Here is a 20,105-nt window from a genome sequence, read left to right as displayed (position 1 = left end):
TGTTCAGCCACCCCTGAGAAAAATTTCAATGAGGGATTTTAGAGGCCAAAATAAGACGAAGATCAAGAATACATATTTGTTGATGGAGACTTCGTTAAAAAGTTATTAACAATTAAATTCAAAAATTTCAAATCGTTCTGGAAAAACTATTTTCGGTTGCGGGGCTCAATTACAATTCTTTTTGGTCATTAAACATACCCTCGAAATCCTACCCACTTTCGAGGAAAAAATTCGAAAAGGTGCGAAATTTTTCGACAAAATTCAAAAATTTCAAATTGTTCTGGAAAAATTATTTTCGGTTGCAGGGGTCAATTACAATCATTTTTGGTGAATACATATTCCTTCGAATTCCTTCACACTTTCGAGAAAAAAATTCAGGAAGCTGGACAAATTTTTCGACAAAATTCAAAAATTTCAAATCGTTCTGGAAAAATTATTTTTAGTTGGAGGGGTCAATTACAATCATTTTTGGTGAATAGACATACCCCCGAAATCCTGCGCATTTTCGAGAAAAAAATTCAGGAAGCTGGACAAATTTTTCGACAAAAATCAAAAATTTCAAATCGTTCTGGAAAAATTATTTTCGATTGCGGGGATCAATTACAATCATTTTTGGTGAATAGACATACCCCCGAAATTCTGCGCATTTTCGAGAAAAAAATTCGAGTAGGTAGACAAATTTTTCAACAAAATTCAAAAATTTCAAATCGTTCTGGAAAAATTATTTTCGGTTGTGGGGGTCAATTACAATTCTTTTTGGTCATTAAACATACCCTCGAAATCCTACCCACTTTCGAGAAAAAAATTCGAAAAGGTGCGAAATTTTTCGACAAAATTCAAAAATTTCAAATTGTTCTGGAAAAATTATTTTCGGTTGCGGGGGTCAATTACAATCATTTTTGGTGAATAGACATACCCCCGAAATCCTGCGCATTTTCGAGAAAAAAATTCAGGAAGCTGGACAAATTTTTCGACAAAATTGAAAAATTTCAAATCGTTCTGGAAAAATTATTTTTAGTTGGAGGGGTCAATTACAATCATTTTTGGTGAATAGACATACCCCCGAAATCCTGCGCATTTTCGAGAAAAAAATTCGAGTAGGTAGACAAATTTTTCAACAAAATTGAAAAGTTTCAAATCGTCCTAAAAAAATTATTTTTAGTTGAAGGGGTTAATTACAATCATTTTTGGTCGATAGACATAACCCCGAAATCTTGCGCATTTTCGAGAAAAAAATTCAGAACGAGCGGAACTTTAAACGATAATAACTTTTTAACGAAGTCTCCATCAATAAATTGGTATTCTTGATTTTCGTCCTATTTTGGCCTCTAGAATCTTCCATTATAATTTTTCCCAGGGTTGGCCGAACACCCTGTATACAAAATAATGATCGATAAGGAATAAGTATCGCGTACGCATCGAACTTGATCCCACCGCTAGAGGCAGCACAGTGTCCCATAAAAATATTTTGGAGGGAATGTCGTTCGTGTAATTCAGACTTAGCGATAACGATTTTTGAAAAGTTTAGTAAGGACGTAGTATTAAAAGTCAGCAGACTACATCCTACTGCCTATTATAGTACGACAAAATCACAAAATTAATTGATAATCGCTAATTTTGATATAAGCAGTTATATTCTGTATGTTGTCGATACAAAAATTGTATAATTTTGTTCTCTACCTTATAACTAAGTGTGTAGGTGATTTTTTCGATATTACAACTTGCCTGCAGAGACAACAGTTTTTATCGTTCGGCCCTTCTCGGAAGAAATTTGCCAACCCCCGACATAAACCAATGACTAATAATTATATTACTATTTCTCTCGCGTCGTAAACATCGTTCGGAGGCATTCTTTAGCCTCCTAAGCAGGATTTTTTTTTATTACGCAAGAACGTTTCTTTTTCTTTTTTACATAGAAATAGTAGGTGCATCGCGAAGGGGATGAAGTGCAACGGGATCGACGACTGCGGCGACGGGACCGACGAGAGGCACTGCAAAAATCGATTTTCTTAATTTTATTCTCGCGTTGAGTGAGTCGATGTCGTCCTCGCGACACGACGCGTATACAGTATTTTTATTACAGAGAGACGAATGTAATTAATGTATATATATAATTATGTATATGTAACTGTGCTGTATAGATATGCAATGGTGCGTAATAAATCGTTTACAAGCGTTATATACTTAATCGCAGGATATAATTAGGAAACGATATATGTATATATTTTATTGATGCGTGTATAATAATTTCGATTACAAATATCGGTTTTTACTACAACGCGAGTCTCTTTGAACAGAACATATTTTCAAATACTACAAAGAAGATATATATGTATGTATATATATATATATGTATATCTAGCTGGTGAACGTATTATGCTGATACTTATTATCGTATCATCAAACGAGAGATCTATTCGATGCGCAATTTTTCTACTCGCGCATCGCGTTTATACACATCTAAAAAACTATGTATACTTAACTATGTATTTTTTTTTTTGTATACAGTTGATTGCCTCGCGTTCGTATAAAGTCTTCGTGGGCATACGTGACATCGTATCCTTAAGGAAACTCCACTTAACCATTTTATCTAAATGGAAGGTTATCGGTGCGATAAATATGTACAGACATATATAGTACGTAGGTTTAAACGTTACTTTCGCCATGACACGACAACGGTTGTTCCGTTTACCCGAAATAAGTGCGTTCCTTGGATCCTCGTAATTTTCTTTGCCACGCGTGCGAAGGGACTTATAGGAATTCGTCCGGCTCTCTCGGTGCGTCGAGATCGCGATAATGAATGACTGGCCGGAAGTCTCCTCCACCGCCACTGTAAACGTTGAATAACAATTAAAAACGTTTTAATCTCTGTCGCTGATATGCGTGTGCGTTGAATCGTGGCAAGATCAGTATCGTGGCGCGAGCCCTAAAGACGATCAACCATAACGCGCGACGTACGACCAACTGGACATAGGAATTCGAACGGAGACATGGGATGTAAAATAAAGGCACATACATGAGTAGTAACAAATATGTTTATTTGTTATTCCTTTTGTCATACGATTACAGCATCTGCCGATTTTCCGTATCGATTTCTAACTGGGAAATGCGACATGAAATGTCTTTTTCGCTAAAATACACGTTATGTATTAATATAATTTTCTGTTTCTTTCTCTTTATATATACATAAGTCGACAATTCTACCCCACGTAAAACAGGACAAAAATGTACTAATTCCGTAATATATTCATTTGTTTCTCTTTTTATTATTTATTTTCTTTCTCGTTTTTTCTTTTATCATTTATAGCAAATTTTATATCACGTTAGGCAATCGGCAATTTGCTCTCGTTCGTTCTACTCTGTGCATGTGTGTTACATAATCCAGACAGATAAATTCGCTATTATGGGAAGTCCGATATCGTTTAGGATTTCTTTCATTGCCATTAGACCCGTACAAAAGAGACTCGAAGAGAGTCACGTTCTGGATTAAACTTAGAACATGTCCATGTCTAGCTGGTCCAAGTCATTATAACTAACAAGAGGCCTCGAGGTTGAGTCCGGAGCAGCCCTGTAAAACAGCGGTATCACACCACGTGTTCAATACGTCGAAATGAAAGAAAACTTTTCAAGCGTAACTCTGGCAATTCAAGTTGATCGTTCTGTTCTTTTTCTCTCTTTTTTTTTTTTAAACTAGGCATCCAGAAGACACGATTTGTTCAGTGTTGTTGTCTACCTCGAAGAAGACGGTAAAGAACCGTACGAGAGACCAAGAAAAAGATTCTCTTACCGTCCTCTATTGAAACCGCCACGACTGGGACGCGGCATTCCAAATCCCCCGCCGAATCCCGCGCCATAGCTGGACCCGTATCCTCCTCTGTTACCGCCATAACCGCTTCCGCCATAACTTCCAAACCTATGTGAGCAAAACGACTATGTAACCATGTGCTCGTAACAGACGTTAGACAACAACGAAGATCGTTCAAGTAGAATAGTTAGCGACATTACAAGTATCTTTATCCTTCTATAGTCACGTTTCTTTAAAACAATATTATTTTTCCACGAATAAGCCATTTAGCTATTTATAAATTCAACACTTACGTGGTGCAACCGTAAGGATTGAATCCTTCGCGTATGCCTTCTCTCGGGGGTGCTTTGTTTCCAGGATGTTCAGGAAGTTGTGGCCTCTTCGGGTCCTTCAGATAATTGTTGAAATATTCTGCCTCCGCCTTCACCTCGGCTACTTTCTCCGCGTGTTTGTTAAAAATATGTTTCCGTATGAAATCCGGACCTTTGAACTTTTTCCCGCTGAGCGGGCACAACCATTTGTCCTTCGACAACTCCTGAGTGTTGGCTTGGACAAATTTTTCCACCTCGCTAATGATTTCGGGGGTCAAGGAAATTAATGGCAGTGACGTCATTGTAAGTATATAAAAAAATAAGAAACCAATCGGTGCTCGCGAAAAGGATACGCTTCGGCATTTTTAGCACCGAGTTTGTCGAATTCTTCTTGCGATAAGGTAGCGACTGGCTGCAGGAAGGCGGACATTTTGCTCTCGAAGTTACGACAGTACTCCGATAACTCGGTACTAGACACCTTGGCGGTCGGAGGCGATCCTCTGACGTGCATTATGCCGCATCTGTTGGGCATCTCGTCTTCGTTCGGATACTCGCAATGGTTGTAATAATCGACCGAGTGAACTATACGCAGGTACAAAATCAATCTGTCCAAAACCTGTGCAATTGTTTCATTTAATAACGATGGTTTTCCAAGTGAACGGTGGTAAGAAACGTTAATTAGCTGAAATTGTACCTTGACGAGAGTCGGGTCTCTTTCGATCGGGCCATCCCCGTCGCCTCCAAGCTGACCTTCCTCCTGATCACCAGACATACCTAATAATTCTTCTTCCTCGGCCGACGCCTCTTCTATCAGATAGTCGGTTATGTTCTTCAATACTGGATTTTTGGACGATAATCCAAATGCCTGTAAAAACGTACGGTGTTAAAATTCGCATCATATTCGTGACACTACCATACGAAGAGGAATGAATCGTTGTCTCACCGCTTGCTCGACATCGCGGGCATTTTGCGCGCTTCTGTTCTCTTTGTTGTCGTCTTCTTGCTTCGACGCGTGATCGTCCTTCTTTTCCTCGTTCCACAGACCGACCCTGTTATCCAAGTTGTGAACGATTTTTGCGCTCAGCTTGATGTCGTGTCGAACTATCTGCTTGTGAGACGTCAAACCGTTCACCGTACGTATGCGACGCGACAGATCTCGATTCACTATAGCGCCCAGTTCACAATCGCGCAGCTGCAAGGATCGTTCAGACGCACCATCGACTTTTCGTTAACGCGCAATTTAAGCAGTAATTTTGACTTACCCGAATATTATTTAAGCTCCAACATATCTCTTTTATGTTTACTTGTCTCTCGAACGACACCCATCCCCTTCTGAACCATCTCCTTTCTGGCTGAGGATCTGCTATGGCAACTCGTAAAAATCCGGGGAAGCGCTTGCACATCTAGTTTACACAACTTGTTTATACGTTTGTACAAGTAAAGAGAGAGTATAACGTTATAATAAAGTTCTACTATATATATATTTATTTTAATGTGATTGGTAACTAACCGCTTCGACTTCCGCCTTTGTGATGGTGGGTGCCAAATTGCGAAGGAAGATGCTGCTGGTCTTGTGTAAGGCTCTAGGTTCTTTCTCCTTATCTTCGCTGGCCAGATCGATCACAGCTTCCGGTTCGATCGTAGATTTTTTAGATTCCGGAAGTTCACCATCGGTTTTAGCCGCCTCCTGATCTTCCTCTTTATTATCCTGTACCTCTGCGTTTTCGTTGCTGGTATCTGCCTTTTCAGCAACAGCTGCAAGAAAGAATGTTTTTATCGTAAGCTACAATTTTCGTGAAATTGTATTAAAATGGTTAGACTTACTAGTTTCCTCTTTTGGCGTGTCGGCTTTGTTACTGTCGCTGCCAGACGAACTACTGCTACTACTACTGCTGCTGCTGCTACTGTTGCTCTCTGTACGCTTCCTCTTTTTAGTAGTATTAACTTCCTCCGTTTTACCTGCTACACCGCGATTAAACTCATATAAACGCTAGAATAATCAGAACTGCTTTACGATCAATAGATAAAATGAGATACCTATCTCATCTACGTCGTCATCCTTCTTCGCGTCTTCCGTACTAGCTTCAGGTTTCTCAGCCTTCTCCGTCGAATTCTCGTCTTTTTCCACGTTTTTCGTTTCGGTATCCGCGCCCTGACCATTTTTTAACGTTTTCTCTGTACGCGAAGCATCGTCCGTTTTATTCGCGTCGCTACAAGGTTCACAGTAATAATCGACTCTATTAAAAATTTACATACGCAGATAAGTAAAATTGCATGATAGAATAATGAACAAACAGTGAAGTAACTGTAATTAATATTAAATATTAATTAGTTACAACGTGGATGGCAACGATCTGCTCACTTTAATGTTTCAAGTTACAATTGGATGAACACCACACCTGTTCTCAACCTTCTTTTCAGCCCCAACTTTACTCTTCGCGTCCTCTTTGTCTCTGATTGTGTCCTTAGATAAAATTGGATTTGTAGACTTCACGTCCAAAACTTGTAAATCTTCCTCGGTGCCGCCCTCTAATTTAATAACCACTGCGTCTAGCAAGTGTAACAATGCATCAGCCTGGTCAGCGTCTACCGAAACTTTGTCGATTTCTTCAAGGTCGAGCATTTCCAAGAAAACTTCGACGCGTTTCTGTGAAAAGAAAAAAAAGAAAAATACGGTAACAGAATCGATCGGTGAATCGGATAAAATATTACGTAAACAAATGACTTGTACCTTAAGGGCTGCCACCTGTTCCTCCTTTCTCTTCACCGACTCTTCCGGATGGTATTTTATTTTAAACCTGACGATTGACAGAAAATTCGGTATTAACGGCGGGCAGAGAACGAATATCTCGTCGGTAGAAAAGCAAACAGACGTACAATTTGTGGATTTATCGTTCATTACGTTTGGAAAAATCGCATTAGATAGAAAATAATCGTTAATTCTAATAACTTCCGTAATGTAATATACTGAGATTGCATATATATATATACACACACATATATGTATTTGTACAAGCACAATGGGTGCTTCTTAATTGAAACCTCTCGAGGTCTTGAATGATCTCGAGTTCAGAAATATGGTTATTGAATAATCGTGATCAATAGATCTCTAGCGATTGGCGTTGGATAAAATGTAAAAGTAAAACGGTTACGTTTCCCATCCGTATTTAGAGCGAATCATTCCTCGTGATTAAGCGTTAAACGTGTATCCTCTTTTCTCGAGACGATTATTTACAAGTTATCATTTTTACTGTCAACATTATCAGTTACAGAATGAGGCCTCACCTGTAGGTCTGATATTTTTACTCGCATTCAGTTTTCTCGTCGACTCGGAAGTCTATTGCAACGATAGCGTATCTTTCGATAATCGATAGTAATTAAACGGGTTTAGAACGCGGCCTACCGCGAGCAGGTTTGGGCTTTGCGCGCCCAGCTCGCATTTCTGTTTAACTACCTAATAGACACCTCGAATCTTCTGCGATGCGCGAAACGCGGTATGCATAAAATATCGTACGAAAAAATAAACGTGCGAGGTGACCTGTGCCCAAGACATAAGGCGTTGCTGGCTGTACGCTGTAGGGATAGACAGAGCTGGTCATATTGGCTTGAAATTACCGATAAAATCGTGTCTGCAATTTAGCAAAAATTATAAAGCCACTACACCCTAACATCCTCTTCTGTCCAATGTACATACGCACTTCGTACATACATACCTGGACAGAATTTGATAATTCTGTTGGGATTCGAAGATTATTTTCTACAGTGGGTAAGCGCGATATATGGTTCTATACACGTACATATGAAAAGTTTAGTTACAAATTTAGTGTTTTAGTAGACAAATATGTATATTAAACCACTGTAGAAATTAATGTTTCTTAGATCCACATTTAAGTACGACTGAGCTTTATGTTAGGAATCAATTTCATAAATAGCAAAACGAAATATACCATTCCTCGTCCTTGTGAGCTACGAAGAATTCGTTCAACTGTTGCCTCCTAAATTCCAGTTTATACTCGTTATAGCGTTTAATAGCTTCTTCGTCGGTAATCGTGTCCTCTTGTGTCCCAAGGAATGCTTTGAACGTCATCATTGGCGGTTGGGTTTCGACATTGGAATTGCTGAAGTTTCCAGCTACCTCTCGACTACACAGAATAGAAAACAGCACTACAGATGGTTAAAAAGCACGCAGCATGGCAAGCACTACCTCAAACGGGCCAACAATCTTGGAGTGAATCTACTCCTCTTTTGCATGGTTACAATGCAACCTCTTTTTTTCATGATAACACTGTTTGTAAACTCAAAACAAAATCATAGAAGAAAAGAAGATCACCACAGAAATGACATAAGAAATACAAACCTGCTACTGTTACCATGGTTTCCATAGTGATGATTGCCATGATGGGGTGGTGGATAATGGTCTGGTCCCCATGAAGCCGCACCACCTCCTCCACCACCGTAATAATCATGCCCGTATCTTGGTCGATCGTCCCAATCGGTCCTCATTCGTTTCATCGGAGGTGCCATCTCTTGCGATCTAGCTGGACTATATCTGTCACGTCCACCACCTCCACCACCACGATATTCCCTGTAGTCTGGACGTTGTCTAGGACGACTGGACCACTCTCTGAAATAATTCCTATCGTTACAGATATAATAGTCGGTGTAATAAAAGTTGTCTTATTGCTATACAAATGCAAAACTTCTCACTACGCGAAGAAGTTTTAAAAAGATATATATTTGATAGTTACCTGTCCACCCAGTCATCCCTTCGTCTATCGTCTCTACGACCTTCTCTGGAATACGATTCTGTCCTCTCTCCTCTAAATTTGTCTCTTCTCTTTCTATCGTACTCGTCGTCGGAGTCACCCATTACGTAGAACTGTAAAATATAAAATTCGAAATGTACGACCCATAAAAATATGCTTTGAAAGTTCTCAGTCGACGACTAGCTACTGTTCTCGAACCGTTCTGTGCCAGGAAGGGGTTAAGTAGGCAATTGGAACATATGTATTTTCTACCGTGCCACTTGCTCGTATTTCCGATTATTCTTCATCGAAACTGCAGCTCGATGAGCAGTACGTGTCTATGGAAATATTTGTTTCGAAACAACCGATTGGTAATAATTTATCGAACGAAGTATTCGAATAACGCGCGAATATCATTTGCAAAACATCCGTGCTGTTTGCGTTTCATGTGCTCGGGAAAACGTAATAATGCTGAAACAGGCACCGTACGTGCAAAGCATTTTGATAAAACATACTGGAAAATAATTTAACAGACTCACCTATTTCAGGTACACTATTAAACGATATTAAAACTCCACCGTGGAGGATTTTTGTCACCCGTTATCGTGCGTCACCAAAGTACTTCTCTCGAGAGGTGCGGCGTCCAGAGATGCCAGACGGAGCCCCGGGTGCACCGGGGACACCTCATTCCACTTTCTCACACTATGCCAGATCACGCGTACGTGAGCTCGTGGAGTTTCGGAAAGTCGACAAAGGCAAACCGACACATGCCCTCTTTCTCGATTATTCCGAAGCTGCCCGAAGTAATTTCGGGCCGCCTCGTGGGAGTCGAGAGAGAAAGGCTCACATTTGCCTTCTCGCTCTTAACAATTGAAATCCGACCTCCCGTCTACGGCATACGATTCGGAATCTCGACTGACCAGGTATTTTTACTTGCCTTTCCTAGAGTTCATTACTGACCTCTGCAAATTACTCCTGGTTTCTATTTGCCTCTGATGACCTCTGATGACCAGCGCTGATAAAAGTACAGAACTCCCGACAACTCCTGATTATTGCTTGCCTCTGCTGACCATCGCTTATATTTCTGACAACCTATAACGATTTCTACTGACTTCTGCTAACCTCTGTTGGCCTTTGCTGATCTCTGTCAGCGTGTGCTTGTCTCTGCTGAACTTTCCTGGCCTCTGCCGAACGCTACTGACCACTGCAGGTATTTCTGATAATGTATAACGATTAATACTTACTACTGCATGCCCCTACAAGTCTCTGCTTGCCTTTGCAGGTTTCTGCTTGCCTGTGCATGCCTTTGCTGGCCTCTGCTGAACACTGCTGACCAGCCCTGATGCTTCTGACATCGTATAACAATTACTACATGCTACTATTCGCCCCTGCTGATCTCTGCTTGCCACTGCATGCCTCTGCTCAACTCTGCTGACCGCTGCTGACCACCTCTGATGTTTCTGATAACATATAACGCTTACTACTTGCTACTATACGTCCCTGGTGATCTCTGCTTATCACTGCTGGCCTCTGCTGACCACTGCTTATATTTCTGGCAACGTACAACGATTACTACTGGTTACTACCACCCTCTGCTGACCTCTGCCAACATCTCCCGACGTCAACTGACCATCGCTGACCACTGCTGACCGTTGCTGACAAATTGTGACACGATGTAATATAATATAATATGTTTATATGTATTAAAGTGTTGTATAATGTAAATCTATGGCAATAAATGATATAATTTCAAAGAATTCTATGTGTTCTCATCATTTTTACCCTTCTTTTCCTATCGAAATCATTCCCTTAGATATAAGACACTCCGAATCTTTTAAAATCTTCTAAGTTCCCCGGAAAGATTTCAAATTTCCCGCCGCCAGGAATTTTTGCGAATCCCTGAAACTTACCGGTGTCCCTGAAACTTCTCGGAATCCCTGAAATTTCCAAGAAGTTTCAGGAACCGACAAAAATTCCGGCCTGAATTTTTCGGCAAAAATTTTAAAAAGCCGTTACGTAATATTACGTAACATTACGTAACATTACGTAATTTTTGCCGAAAAATTCCGGCCGCGAGAAATTTTGAAGAGCTATTACGTAATATTACGTAATATTACATAATGTTACGTAATATTACGTAATTTTTGCCGAAAAATTCCGGCCGCGAAAAATTTTAGAGAGCTATTACGTAATGTTACGTAATATTATGTAATATTACGTAACGGCTTTTTAAAATTTTTGCCGAAAAATTCAGGCCCGAGTTTTAGCCGCTGCCTGAAACTTCTTGGAAATTTCAGGGATTCCGAGAAGTTTCAGGGACGCCGGTAAGTTTCAGGGATCCGAGAATTTTCAGGAATTTTTAGAAATGACGTCATTTCTATTTGGAGAGGGAAAGAGGGGTAAAAAATGATCAGAATACATAGAATTCTTTGAAATTATATCATTTATTGCCATAGATTTACATTATACAAAACTTTAATACATATAAACATATTATATTATATTACATCATGCCACAAGTTGTCAGCAACGGTCAGCAACGGTCAGCAGTGGTCAGCAGTGGTCAGCGATGGTCAGCTGACGACGGGAGATATTGGCAGAGGCCAGCTTAGGTCGAGAGATGCTGGAAGAGGTCAGCAGAGGCTGGTAGTAGCCAGTAGTAATCGTTGTACGTTGCCAGAAATATAGGCGGTGGTCAGCAGCGGTCAGCAGAGGCCAACGGAGGCCAGCAGAGGCTTGCAGAGGCAAGTAGAGTCCAGCAGGGGCAAGCAGAGTCCAGCAGAGGCAGGCAGTAGCAAGTTGTAATCGTTACACGTTGTCAGAAGTAACAGGAGTGGTCAGCAACGGTCAGCAGAGGCCAGCGGAGGCTGGCAGACGTCAGTAGTAATCGTTATACGTTGTCAGAAATTCCAGGAGTAGTCAGCAGCGGTCAGCAGAGGCTGGGAGAGACTAACAGTAGCCAGTCGTAATCGTTATACGTTCTCAGAAATTCCAGGAGTGGTCAGCAGCGGTCAGCAGAGGCCAGTGGAGACCTCTTGACGGGAGGTCGGATATTAGTTGTTCAAGAGCGAGAAGGGAAGTGTGAGCCTTTCTCTCTCGACTCCCACGAGACGGTCCGAAATTACTTCGGGCAACTTCGGAGAATCGAGAAAGAGGGCATGCATCATTTTGCCTTTGTCGGGTTTCCGAAACTCCACGAGCTCACGTACGCGTGATCTGACAGTGTGAGAGAGCACCTTCGGTGCCTTTCTGGCATCTCTGGTTCACGGATGAACTTGCGTTTCAAATATGGGCGACTTCATGAAGTTCGACATGTTGAACACGAATTCTTCACGAGCGATAAGAGATCCCGGTTTTAGCGAATTATTGCGTTCGGCGGAACAATTGTCCGCTGCTGTAGAAGGAAATGAAGAACTTCCTCAAGTTCAGAGAAACCTTCGTCAAATCTTAGAAGCATCTAACGAGCTTTGGTCTCGTGTCACACAAACCGGCACTCAAGATAATCAAGTTCAAGCGTAAGTAAAATTGCAAATTTATCATCATAAAATATTAAATAGTTTATGTACATTTCTTTTAAAATATATATGTATAATGAACAATTTACTTAGTCGTCCATATTCATATTCGAAGTATAACGTAACCTACACGTTCTACAAATTTCTGGCGCCAAAATTGTTCTCACTCGATTGACAAAATTTTCGATGATGATTAGAATCATCTATTTCGATCCATGATTTAGTAGTTCATTTTTGTGATCATAGAATGGTTTTATTTCGTTCAGCAGTTTATTTTACTGGTCCAATATCGATTTTAATATAGTTTAAAGATAAGAGAGATAATGTGATATAATTTCAGGCATCTCTTGCTTGGGTCGCGTGGTGTTGATTTGCCCCAAATATCACAGAAGTTAAGTTCACTTAGTGCAAGACGCACGTTTGAACCTTTAGATCCAATTGCAGATACAGATATAGTTAGTTACCTTAGAAATGAAAAGGAAAATGCTATTTTGTCGATCATCGAGCAAGTTCATAAAGATGTAAAAATTTTTATATTGGTTTTTTTATGTAATCATTCGAGATATTGCGTATTAAATTTACAATCATATGTTTTTAGACTTTTGAACTTACTAGAGTTCAACAAATGGAACATATGTTGGGGGAGTGGAAGCAAATGCGATATGAAATAATAAATGGTATGACAGGTCCTTCTGGTGACCTGGTGAACTTGAGTGGAACTCCTCAGCGAACCAAATTAGCTGGTTCGATGGTCAGTGGTTTATCCAGTGTGGAAGTAGCATATGCCAAAGAGTTACAAGATTACAACAAACATATACTCGAACATATGACCAAGCCAAGTTTGTTTGATGCATTTTGTAAAGCTGCTGAGTCATTTAACGATAAGAAAATAGTAGATATGTGGCAAATGGTCCAGTATATGGTAGACATTCCGCCAATTCCTAAAAAAGATCAAATTAAATCCAGGAGTACTCCCGTTGTTGAGAAGAAAATTATATTACAAGCTAGAAAATATTTAGAAAATAGATATAGCGATTTTATGACTTCCGTTATTAGCGAAAACTTGGCGATGGCAAAGAGGGGTGGCATTCCAGGCACTGTGCCATTAGTTAAAAGTTTTGTAAGCATTAAAGTACAAAATCTTAGAGATTTAGAAGACGCTGTAGTCGAGAATAAGCCACTGTGGCCTTTAGTCTATTATTGCATGAGACTTGGTGATTATAAAGCAGCATTGACATGTCTTAATCAATGCAATACAGAATTTCCAGAATTCAAAGTCGCTTTAGAAGAAGCTTGCAACGACCCTGACCGGCATCCTAGTAGTTACGCGGAGTCGAATCTGAAATTGCAATACAGAAAACACGTTAGATCGGTTACAGACCCGTACAAAAGAGTAGCATATTGCGCATTAGTTCCGTGCGAACCGGACGATTTACATTCGGATGTAATTAATACGGCCGACGATTATTTATGGCTGAAATTGTGTCAAGTTAGAGATCAACCGGACTCTGAAAACAAATTGACTTTAGATTATTTGCAAACTACGATATCGGAGATATATGGTAACAGATTAATTTTTTATATTCACGACAAACGATCAGAATTAAAATGATTGATTAGATAAATATTGCAGGCGAATCTTATTATCATGCGCATGAACAACCGTTTGTGTACTTTTCGATGCTATTTTTAACTGGCCAGTTCGAAGCAGCAATTGAATTTTTGGCAAGAGGCGCGGGAGCGAAGCATTTGCCGCACGCGGTGCATTTAGCGGCCGCTATGCACGAACATAACTTTCTAGGAGTTAGTCAAAGCGTATTAGCGCCTTTGCTAAGCGTTGATCCAGCTGATAAACCACCTGCCAAAAGATTAAACTTCGCTAGATTGATATTGTTATATGTCAGGAGGTTTGACACCACTGACCCGAAAGAATGCGTGAATTATTTGTTCTTATTGAGGTTCGTATGAAGAAATCGGTGGTCGCGTAGATTTCGAATTTTATTATATCACTTTATGCGTTTAGGAGTATGAAAGATCCACACGATCGTAACATGTTTGCTGTATCAGCCGCGGAAATGGTAGTAGAAGCTTCGCCGGCAAATAGAATTCAATTAGTCGGAAAGATAGACAAGAATTGTTGGGGCCCAGGAATCTTGGACCAATTTTTACTTAACAAGGAAGATGTAGTAAACATCAGTGCAGATACATTGTATAGGAAAGGTCTTCTAGAAGATGCTGTAACGATGTATGATCTCGTTGGTAATTACGAGAAAGTTCTTAATCTAATGTGCACCCTTTTGGCGCAAGTTGTTAGTCAAAAAGATTCGCCAGGCTCGTTGAGATCGCGATTGCAAGTCACTGCTACCGAACTAAGCACAAGGTAATATCAAAATCTTTAAATTTATTTAATTATCGAAATAATATTCGTTGCATAAATATTTGCTTTCAGATATCAAGGTATCCAGATACATGCACCATCGAAATTAGTGTCTGCGTTTCATACTTTGAGACATTTAATGGTGTTTTTCGATCAATTTCATAATGAACAATATCAGAGTGCTCTTAGGGTAAGAAATAATACGAAGGTACTGCGTATATTTGTTAATATTAACTTAATTAACGTGATTTCATTTCAGACTATTGCTAAATCAAAGTTGTTACCATTACATATAAAAAAAGTCGACGAAAGAGTGGATGCATTGCGTCGCGTGTCGCCGGAAGTAGCTGGTACGTTAGCGGATGTCCTTCTGGCAACAATGACGATACTCTATCGTCAATATCAAAAGTTACGATCGACGGAACCAGGCGACGAAGAAGCAAGGAAGCAACAATTACTCGATCTTCGGAAACAGGCGCGTGCATTAACGAGTTTCGCGGGGACGCTTCCGTACCGTATGCCAAACGAGACGAACAGTAAACTCGTACAAATGGAGATTCTTATGTGTTGAATATCGGATCCATAATTATTTTTCATCGACTTATTTCAGACACGAGACCTTTCAGTGTCTTATTTCATGAATGTTCAGAGTATTATCGACGCAGTGTATATATTTTTTGTACTTCCGTAACTTAAACGCGAACGAAATTGTAAACAATAAACGCATTGTCTTCTAAGAATTATTGTTGAATATTACGAACATAAATGTAATATAATTTATTTCACCGATATACCCACAAACATTTATCTAAGAAACCCATTGTTCTTTGTACTTTATGACTTGAGACACGTGACAAATATTCCGGTGCTGAGATCTTGAACCCTTCCTTCCTTCACCTAAAATAGTCTCGTTATTAACATTGATCTTTGTTTAACGATGACAGATTGATAATACGTACAGCTCTGTAATCAAGGAACATTTCTTTAAAGGCTACAAAGTCGGTGAATGTTGATAATACTTCAAAAACTTCACCTTCCAATTCATTTCGTCTGTTACTGTATCGTTTAATAACATTTAAGCAAAAAAAACATTAATCGATGTTTATGTGTTTTACAGATAGGTACAAAATCTCGATGCTTACCTTAAAATTTGTAAGAATGTGTTTATATTGAAATGTGGTATGACTTTTTGTAAATAATTAACAATATAATTTTCCACTGCTTTATTCTATAAAGTAGTAAAATATTAGAATTCCTGTAAGTACGAATAATGGAATGATATTCCAGTACTCACATATTCGTTAAATATATCCGTGTAAATTAACTTATTTTCTTCCACGGGTTCAAAAATATTCCAATACTCTTCCAAAAATTTTTTTTGAATGGTATTGAACTCGTCTTCTACAAATGTACAAATTTACCGAAGTAATGGAATTTTGTGAACGATATTTTTCATATATACCTAAAAGAATATCTTCTATGTGACCAATAATATCGTCGAAATGGCTGTCTTCCACGCTTTTAGAACTCTGTTCCGTATCGGCGTCCACATTTATTAAAAAACAATTCCCTGCTAATCGATAACGACACATTTGTTAAAAAACATATCATGTCAATTCGTTTACATATATCAATATTAATGAATTAATGCGTAAAAAAGTGTCTGGTTTGAAATACAAATGTATTGCTAATTGTTAGTAACAATGACATAAACAAACCTATTATTTCGCCAGACATACTTCAATCTGATTATAAAAATAAGGCACTGTTTATTTTGACGACAAAGCAAAGATATTTGTCAGAAATTGTGCATATCGATAGGTCAATAACAGTTAGAAACGATAATCGAATTGACATAACCAATCACCATCGACGACATACTGTTTCAAATGTTTAACGACATTTTCGTTTGGCATACGGTAGAAAATTAATTTAAAAATGTCGTCCCACGAATTGTTTCCGTTTTACGATCTCATTTTGTGAGATAATACGTATTTGATGGTATAGTCAACAAAATGTATAGTTTCGACTAATATTTGGATTGGTTTCGATTAAAAAAGCAGACAATCATCTTCTATTTTTCGGCTGTAACGTTGTGCGATTTTGGATTCATCGTTAGCGAGTCTTTGGATTACAAATATTCTAATTTTATGCTCTTGTCCGAAAGATTTTGACCTGCCCCTTTTGCGTGCCCCTTTTTGAAGAAGGAATTTGCAATCGAAAGGTAAGCATTTACGTATACGATCGATATGTCCCTTTTTTTAATGTTTTATAAATTACATTTATTACTTTGTATGTAGGTCGCATGCATCAATGGAGATATATACTTTTAACAAGAGCCTTCAAGAGAGGTTGGTTGAATTAACCGAAATATTATCCAGCAGAGGTGAAATTGTACCTGCTTCTCAAATTAAGGCAGAATGGTCGTATCATGTGGAGCTTGTAATAGAACCTGTAGGTTGGCAGGCATTGTGGAAAATACCACGTTTAATTTGCGAAGATTTTCAAATCCATTATCCCACCATAGTGGTGGTAGAAGTTGAGCAAGTAGATTTCACTGATTTATCTGCATTGGTCAAAATTGTTGCTGTTCAAGACGAAATCCATTTACCTGAAAAGTACGATGTACAGTTAGTAGAGCTTTATCCGACTCATAATCAAGAGAACAATGCCTTGGATGTGGTGGGCACTGCGAATTGCATCGACCAGTTGCGATTCTTTTATAGCTATTTGTGGATGCCGTGGGACATTGACGACGACGATAATACAGATTGGGTGTTTCTACATTTAGAAACAAGAATTAGATTGTTCTTTGATATGAAGAGAGGCATAGTAAGTAAAGAAACCAGCGACATTATTAGAAGTTTGGTAAGAGAAGGACGGGAAGTTCAGGAGAAGATATCAAAATTGGAAGATACTATTTCCGAAGAAGGAGAATCGAACGAAGTCGACGGGGGAACTGCGTGCCAGCTAATGAAACTTCACTTTCGGCTGCAGCAGATTAAGAGAGAGGTGGAAGTTCTTGAAAATCCTGCTATGAGAGAAATTCTCGTAAAGAATCGAAATTCGTCCTTAGATAATGATAAAATAGAAAGGCAGAAGAGTAAGGGTAAATGTGTAGAAGGACATTTCGTTTGGCTTGGTGGTACTTTAGAAGAAATGAAGGAAGTTATAAGTAAAGTTCAAGCTTCTTTGCCTGCAGAGTTATGTTTCAAGTATGTCTATCGAATTTTATGAACATTATATTAATTAATTATTAATTAAAATGTTTCGTACGTAGGATATCTGGGTCTTTACAAGATACTCTACACGCCAGCGATGCTGGAGATGTCGTTGTAGTTGGAGAAGGTAATCATCCAATAAAAAGTGCTGGTAATTTGGAAGAAGGTGGTACAATTATGGGAGTCCACAACGTTGAACGCACTATTCTTTCTGTGAAAGATACTGAAACGGCGCCATCGTTGCTTGATTTTTCTGGTAGTGAAGTAAGTAATTTTTTTTTTAATTTAGTTCTAAATTAGGGATGGACGATATTCTTATCTAAATTAAAATATCGAATAAACATTATGAATAATTCTGCTCAGTAATTCGGTAATCCTGGTTTTCTTAAAGGTGTATTTTTATAGGTTTTATTAGATAGTATTACTGTGGATATGGGTGATCTTAGAGCCGCTGTAATAGTTAGGTCCGGAACTACAAAAATAGTTAATTGTAAAATATATGCCACGAATAAGAGCACAGTTAAATTAGGAGTTGTCGTTTTACCTGACGCGAAACTAATAATAGAAAATACAGTTTTCGATGGTCTTGGAACTGCTTTAGTTATTTTTAACAATGGAGAAATTCTTATGAATAACTGTAGTTTTAAGAATTGTGCGGAAGGTATACAGGTATGTTATCTATTTTTATGCCATTACATGTGCGCAAGCGGGAATTTGATAATGCTATAATATGGTTTGTTCAGCTTCACGATAATGCGAAATTGACAGTGAGGAATTGTTTCCTGGGACATTTTAAGGAATACGCTATACGATTGGAAACAAAAAAATATTTACATGGTTCGGAAAGCATATCTGGCGGCCCAGAATTATTAGAAAATATATCTGAAATTTCGTTGAACGATTGTAAATTCGAAGCCAATGGCAAAGGACATGTTACGTTAAAAGCTAGGACGCAGTTTGCTCTGATGACGAAACAAGATGGAACTACAAACATGGAGCCTTGAAGTAATTTAATCGGTTAGGAACGTTACGAATTTTCTACTTTTATTATGAAAGCGCATGTAACTATATCTTGTTGAAATATAAGAATTTTCTACTTTTTTTACATGGAAACCTGTACAGTTCACACTAAACAGATTCTACATAAAAGTATAGGATTTTCATCGTGTTTTCCAATATATAGAAAGATGAAAATTAGAAACTAATTTTTATGTATGATCGTGATCCTTTCCAGTATGTGACAATCGAATTAAAAGCGCGGGCATTTCTTCGTAGTTCGTTTTCGTTGATGAACTTGCCACCGACAGATGGCAGCATTATTCGGAATCGTAGACTGTTGTTAGTACACGTTCTGCAATTTAAAAGTGTTGCTTTCGATCCTAAATATAACGTGTTTATTAGATGTGTTTATCGTACGTGCGAAAATAATGCTACACATTTGAAAGGCGTATTATGTAAGTTTTCGATTATGCATTTTTCCTCTGTCATATTTGCCCAATCTCCCGCTGACAATCGAAGCTTCGCTTCCTAACCTTACCACGGGCTACCGAATATTTCACAAATTTTTCTGTCAGTAATATCAGTATCTGACATTTGATTATCAGTTCAATCAAACGATTCTGTTCATAGTTCAAACGTAACATTTTTTGGAAAGATGTTACGTTCGAATTTGTTACAAAATATAAGCCGGGAAACTTAACCTATGAACGCATTAATATTTGGAGTTGTCGCATATGCCTTCATCTGTGTGTAATTTGTGAACGTGTATGTAGGTTTCTATGTACAGGGCGAGTGACGTAATTGGGACGAGTTGTATTTCGAATTTGCTAACAGATAGAAAAAAATTGTTCAGAAAAAAGTTAAATGGTATAGTAATATCTATTCTTCTATGACTTCAGTCTAACATGGATATTTACATGTCGTTGATACGTGATATTTCTGAAATAAAATGGACATTATCGTATCGCTCAACCTTCTTCCATCTTTTACCAAATTCGAGATATAACCTATCTCAGTTGCGTGATTTACCCTGCATATAGAAAGAGATAATACCGCACGTGTACAGTGTATCGCCGTGACGTAAACGATAATTCGAACCATACCGTTCTCATCGCTGTATTTGTTCAAGACC

The 20,105-nt window shown here is 38.7% G+C and overlaps 6 protein-coding genes across 13 annotated transcripts in view; 4 read left to right on the top strand and 2 right to left on the bottom strand.

Annotated features, from left to right (window-relative positions):
• LOC143348586 (uncharacterized) overlaps positions 1–2,179 on the top strand; it is a 47,240-nt gene extending 45,061 nt beyond the window's left edge. For all 5 annotated transcript variants that reach the window (XM_076779023.1, XM_076779026.1, XM_076779024.1 and 2 more), the window contains one exon: positions 1,917–2,179. In XM_076779023.1, coding sequence (XP_076635138.1) covers positions 1,917–2,013 — 97 coding nt within the window. In that variant the 3' untranslated portion in view covers positions 2,014–2,179. The remainder of the gene's footprint in view (positions 1–1,916) is intronic.
• A 113-nt stretch (positions 2,180–2,292) lies between these two features.
• Positions 2,293–9,693, bottom strand: Ars2 (arsenic resistance protein 2). 4 transcript variants are annotated; one of them, XR_013080790.1, is made up of 17 exons: positions 9,401–9,693; positions 8,865–8,995; positions 8,474–8,752; positions 8,064–8,258; positions 6,848–6,914; positions 6,516–6,763; positions 6,154–6,326; positions 5,941–6,078; positions 5,627–5,871; positions 5,379–5,519; positions 5,060–5,308; positions 4,811–4,981; positions 4,470–4,732; positions 4,099–4,374; positions 3,788–3,913; positions 2,693–2,830; positions 2,293–2,590 (listed from the first exon to the last, which is right to left on the bottom strand). XR_013080790.1 is itself a non-coding variant. In XM_076779009.1 (16 exons), exons 2-16 carry the CDS (start codon positions 8,984–8,986, stop codon positions 2,752–2,754), a joined length of 2,772 nt encoding a protein of 923 aa, XP_076635124.1. In that variant the 5' UTR covers positions 8,987–8,995; positions 9,401–9,692; the 3' UTR covers positions 2,293–2,751. The 4 variants fall into 4 exon arrangements, 3 of the variants coding, with proteins under 3 accessions (XP_076635124.1, XP_076635126.1, XP_076635125.1); XM_076779009.1 differs by having other exon boundaries at positions 2,293–2,830; positions 9,401–9,692; XM_076779011.1 differs by having other exon boundaries at positions 2,293–2,830; positions 8,474–8,740; positions 9,401–9,690.
• Positions 9,694–12,099: 2,406 nt separating this feature from the next.
• LOC143347856 (nuclear pore complex protein Nup93) lies at positions 12,100–15,490 on the top strand. The gene is made up of 7 exons (XM_076777442.1): positions 12,100–12,376; positions 12,717–12,897; positions 12,975–13,938; positions 14,010–14,334; positions 14,400–14,756; positions 14,826–14,943; positions 15,013–15,490. Exons 1-7 carry the CDS (start codon positions 12,150–12,152, stop codon positions 15,322–15,324), a joined length of 2,484 nt encoding a protein of 827 aa, XP_076633557.1. The 5' UTR covers positions 12,100–12,149; the 3' UTR covers positions 15,325–15,490.
• Positions 15,491–15,516: 26 nt separating this feature from the next.
• LOC143347858 (ADP-ribosylation factor-like protein 2-binding protein) lies at positions 15,517–16,624 on the bottom strand. The gene is made up of 6 exons (XM_076777444.1): positions 16,472–16,624; positions 16,216–16,326; positions 16,048–16,154; positions 15,896–15,981; positions 15,713–15,809; positions 15,517–15,650 (listed from the first exon to the last, which is right to left on the bottom strand). The coding sequence occupies exons 1-6, from the start codon at positions 16,488–16,490 to the stop codon at positions 15,588–15,590; spliced, it is 483 nt and encodes a 160-aa protein (XP_076633559.1). The 5' UTR covers positions 16,491–16,624; the 3' UTR covers positions 15,517–15,587.
• A 221-nt stretch (positions 16,625–16,845) lies between these two features.
• On the top strand, positions 16,846–19,072 carry Nesd (SHC binding and spindle associated nessun dorma). Its single transcript, XM_076777443.1, has 5 exons — positions 16,846–16,977; positions 17,054–17,968; positions 18,034–18,238; positions 18,380–18,643; positions 18,718–19,072. Exons 2-5 carry the CDS (start codon positions 17,067–17,069, stop codon positions 18,976–18,978), a joined length of 1,632 nt encoding a protein of 543 aa, XP_076633558.1. The 5' UTR covers positions 16,846–16,977; positions 17,054–17,066; the 3' UTR covers positions 18,979–19,072.
• Positions 19,073–19,309: 237 nt separating this feature from the next.
• Positions 19,310–20,105, top strand: part of LOC143348591 (pseudouridylate synthase RPUSD2) — a 305,098-nt gene continuing 304,302 nt past the window's right edge. The window contains exon 1 of the mRNA XM_076779042.1: positions 19,310–19,428. The gene's annotated coding sequence lies outside the window, so the exon portion shown is untranslated. The remainder of the gene's footprint in view (positions 19,429–20,105) is intronic.

This window comes from Colletes latitarsis, chromosome 11 (genome assembly GCF_051014445.1).
Source record: "Colletes latitarsis isolate SP2378_abdomen chromosome 11, iyColLati1, whole genome shotgun sequence".
In the NCBI taxonomy this organism is placed as follows: domain Eukaryota; kingdom Metazoa; phylum Arthropoda; class Insecta; order Hymenoptera; family Colletidae; genus Colletes; species Colletes latitarsis.
Note: the sequence above shows the minus strand (reverse complement) of the source record. Positions and strands in the feature narration are given on the sequence as shown.

Coding starts and splice junctions, on each gene's coding strand:
- Ars2 (XM_076779009.1), bottom strand. CDS start 8,986: ATGGGTGACTCCGACGACGAGTACGATAGAAAGAGAAGAGACAAATTT. Junction 6,764..6,847: donor AACAGGTGGCAGCCCTTAAG/GTACAAGTCATT, acceptor TTCTTTTCACAG/AAACGCGTCGAAGTTTTCTT. Junction 4,982..5,059: donor CCCGCGATGTCGAGCAAGCG/GTGAGACAACGA, acceptor ACGTTTTTACAG/GCATTTGGATTATCGTCCAA.
- LOC143347856 (XM_076777442.1), top strand. CDS start 12,150: ATGGGCGACTTCATGAAGTTCGACATGTTGAACACGAATTCTTCACGA. Junction 12,898..12,974: donor TCGAGCAAGTTCATAAAGAT/GTAAAAATTTTT, acceptor ATATGTTTTTAG/ACTTTTGAACTTACTAGAGT. Junction 14,335..14,399: donor AATTATTTGTTCTTATTGAG/GTTCGTATGAAG, acceptor TTATGCGTTTAG/GAGTATGAAAGATCCACACG.
- LOC143347858 (XM_076777444.1), bottom strand. Junction 16,155..16,215: donor CATAGAAGATATTCTTTTAG/GTATATATGAAA, acceptor GTACATTTGTAG/AAGACGAGTTCAATACCATT. Junction 15,982..16,047: donor CGGATATATTTAACGAATAT/GTGAGTACTGGA, acceptor ACTACTTTATAG/AATAAAGCAGTGGAAAATTA.
- Nesd (XM_076777443.1), top strand. CDS start 17,067: ATGGAGATATATACTTTTAACAAGAGCCTTCAAGAGAGGTTGGTTGAA. Junction 17,969..18,033: donor CCTGCAGAGTTATGTTTCAA/GTATGTCTATCG, acceptor TTTCGTACGTAG/GATATCTGGGTCTTTACAAG. Junction 18,644..18,717: donor ATTGTGCGGAAGGTATACAG/GTATGTTATCTA, acceptor TGGTTTGTTCAG/CTTCACGATAATGCGAAATT.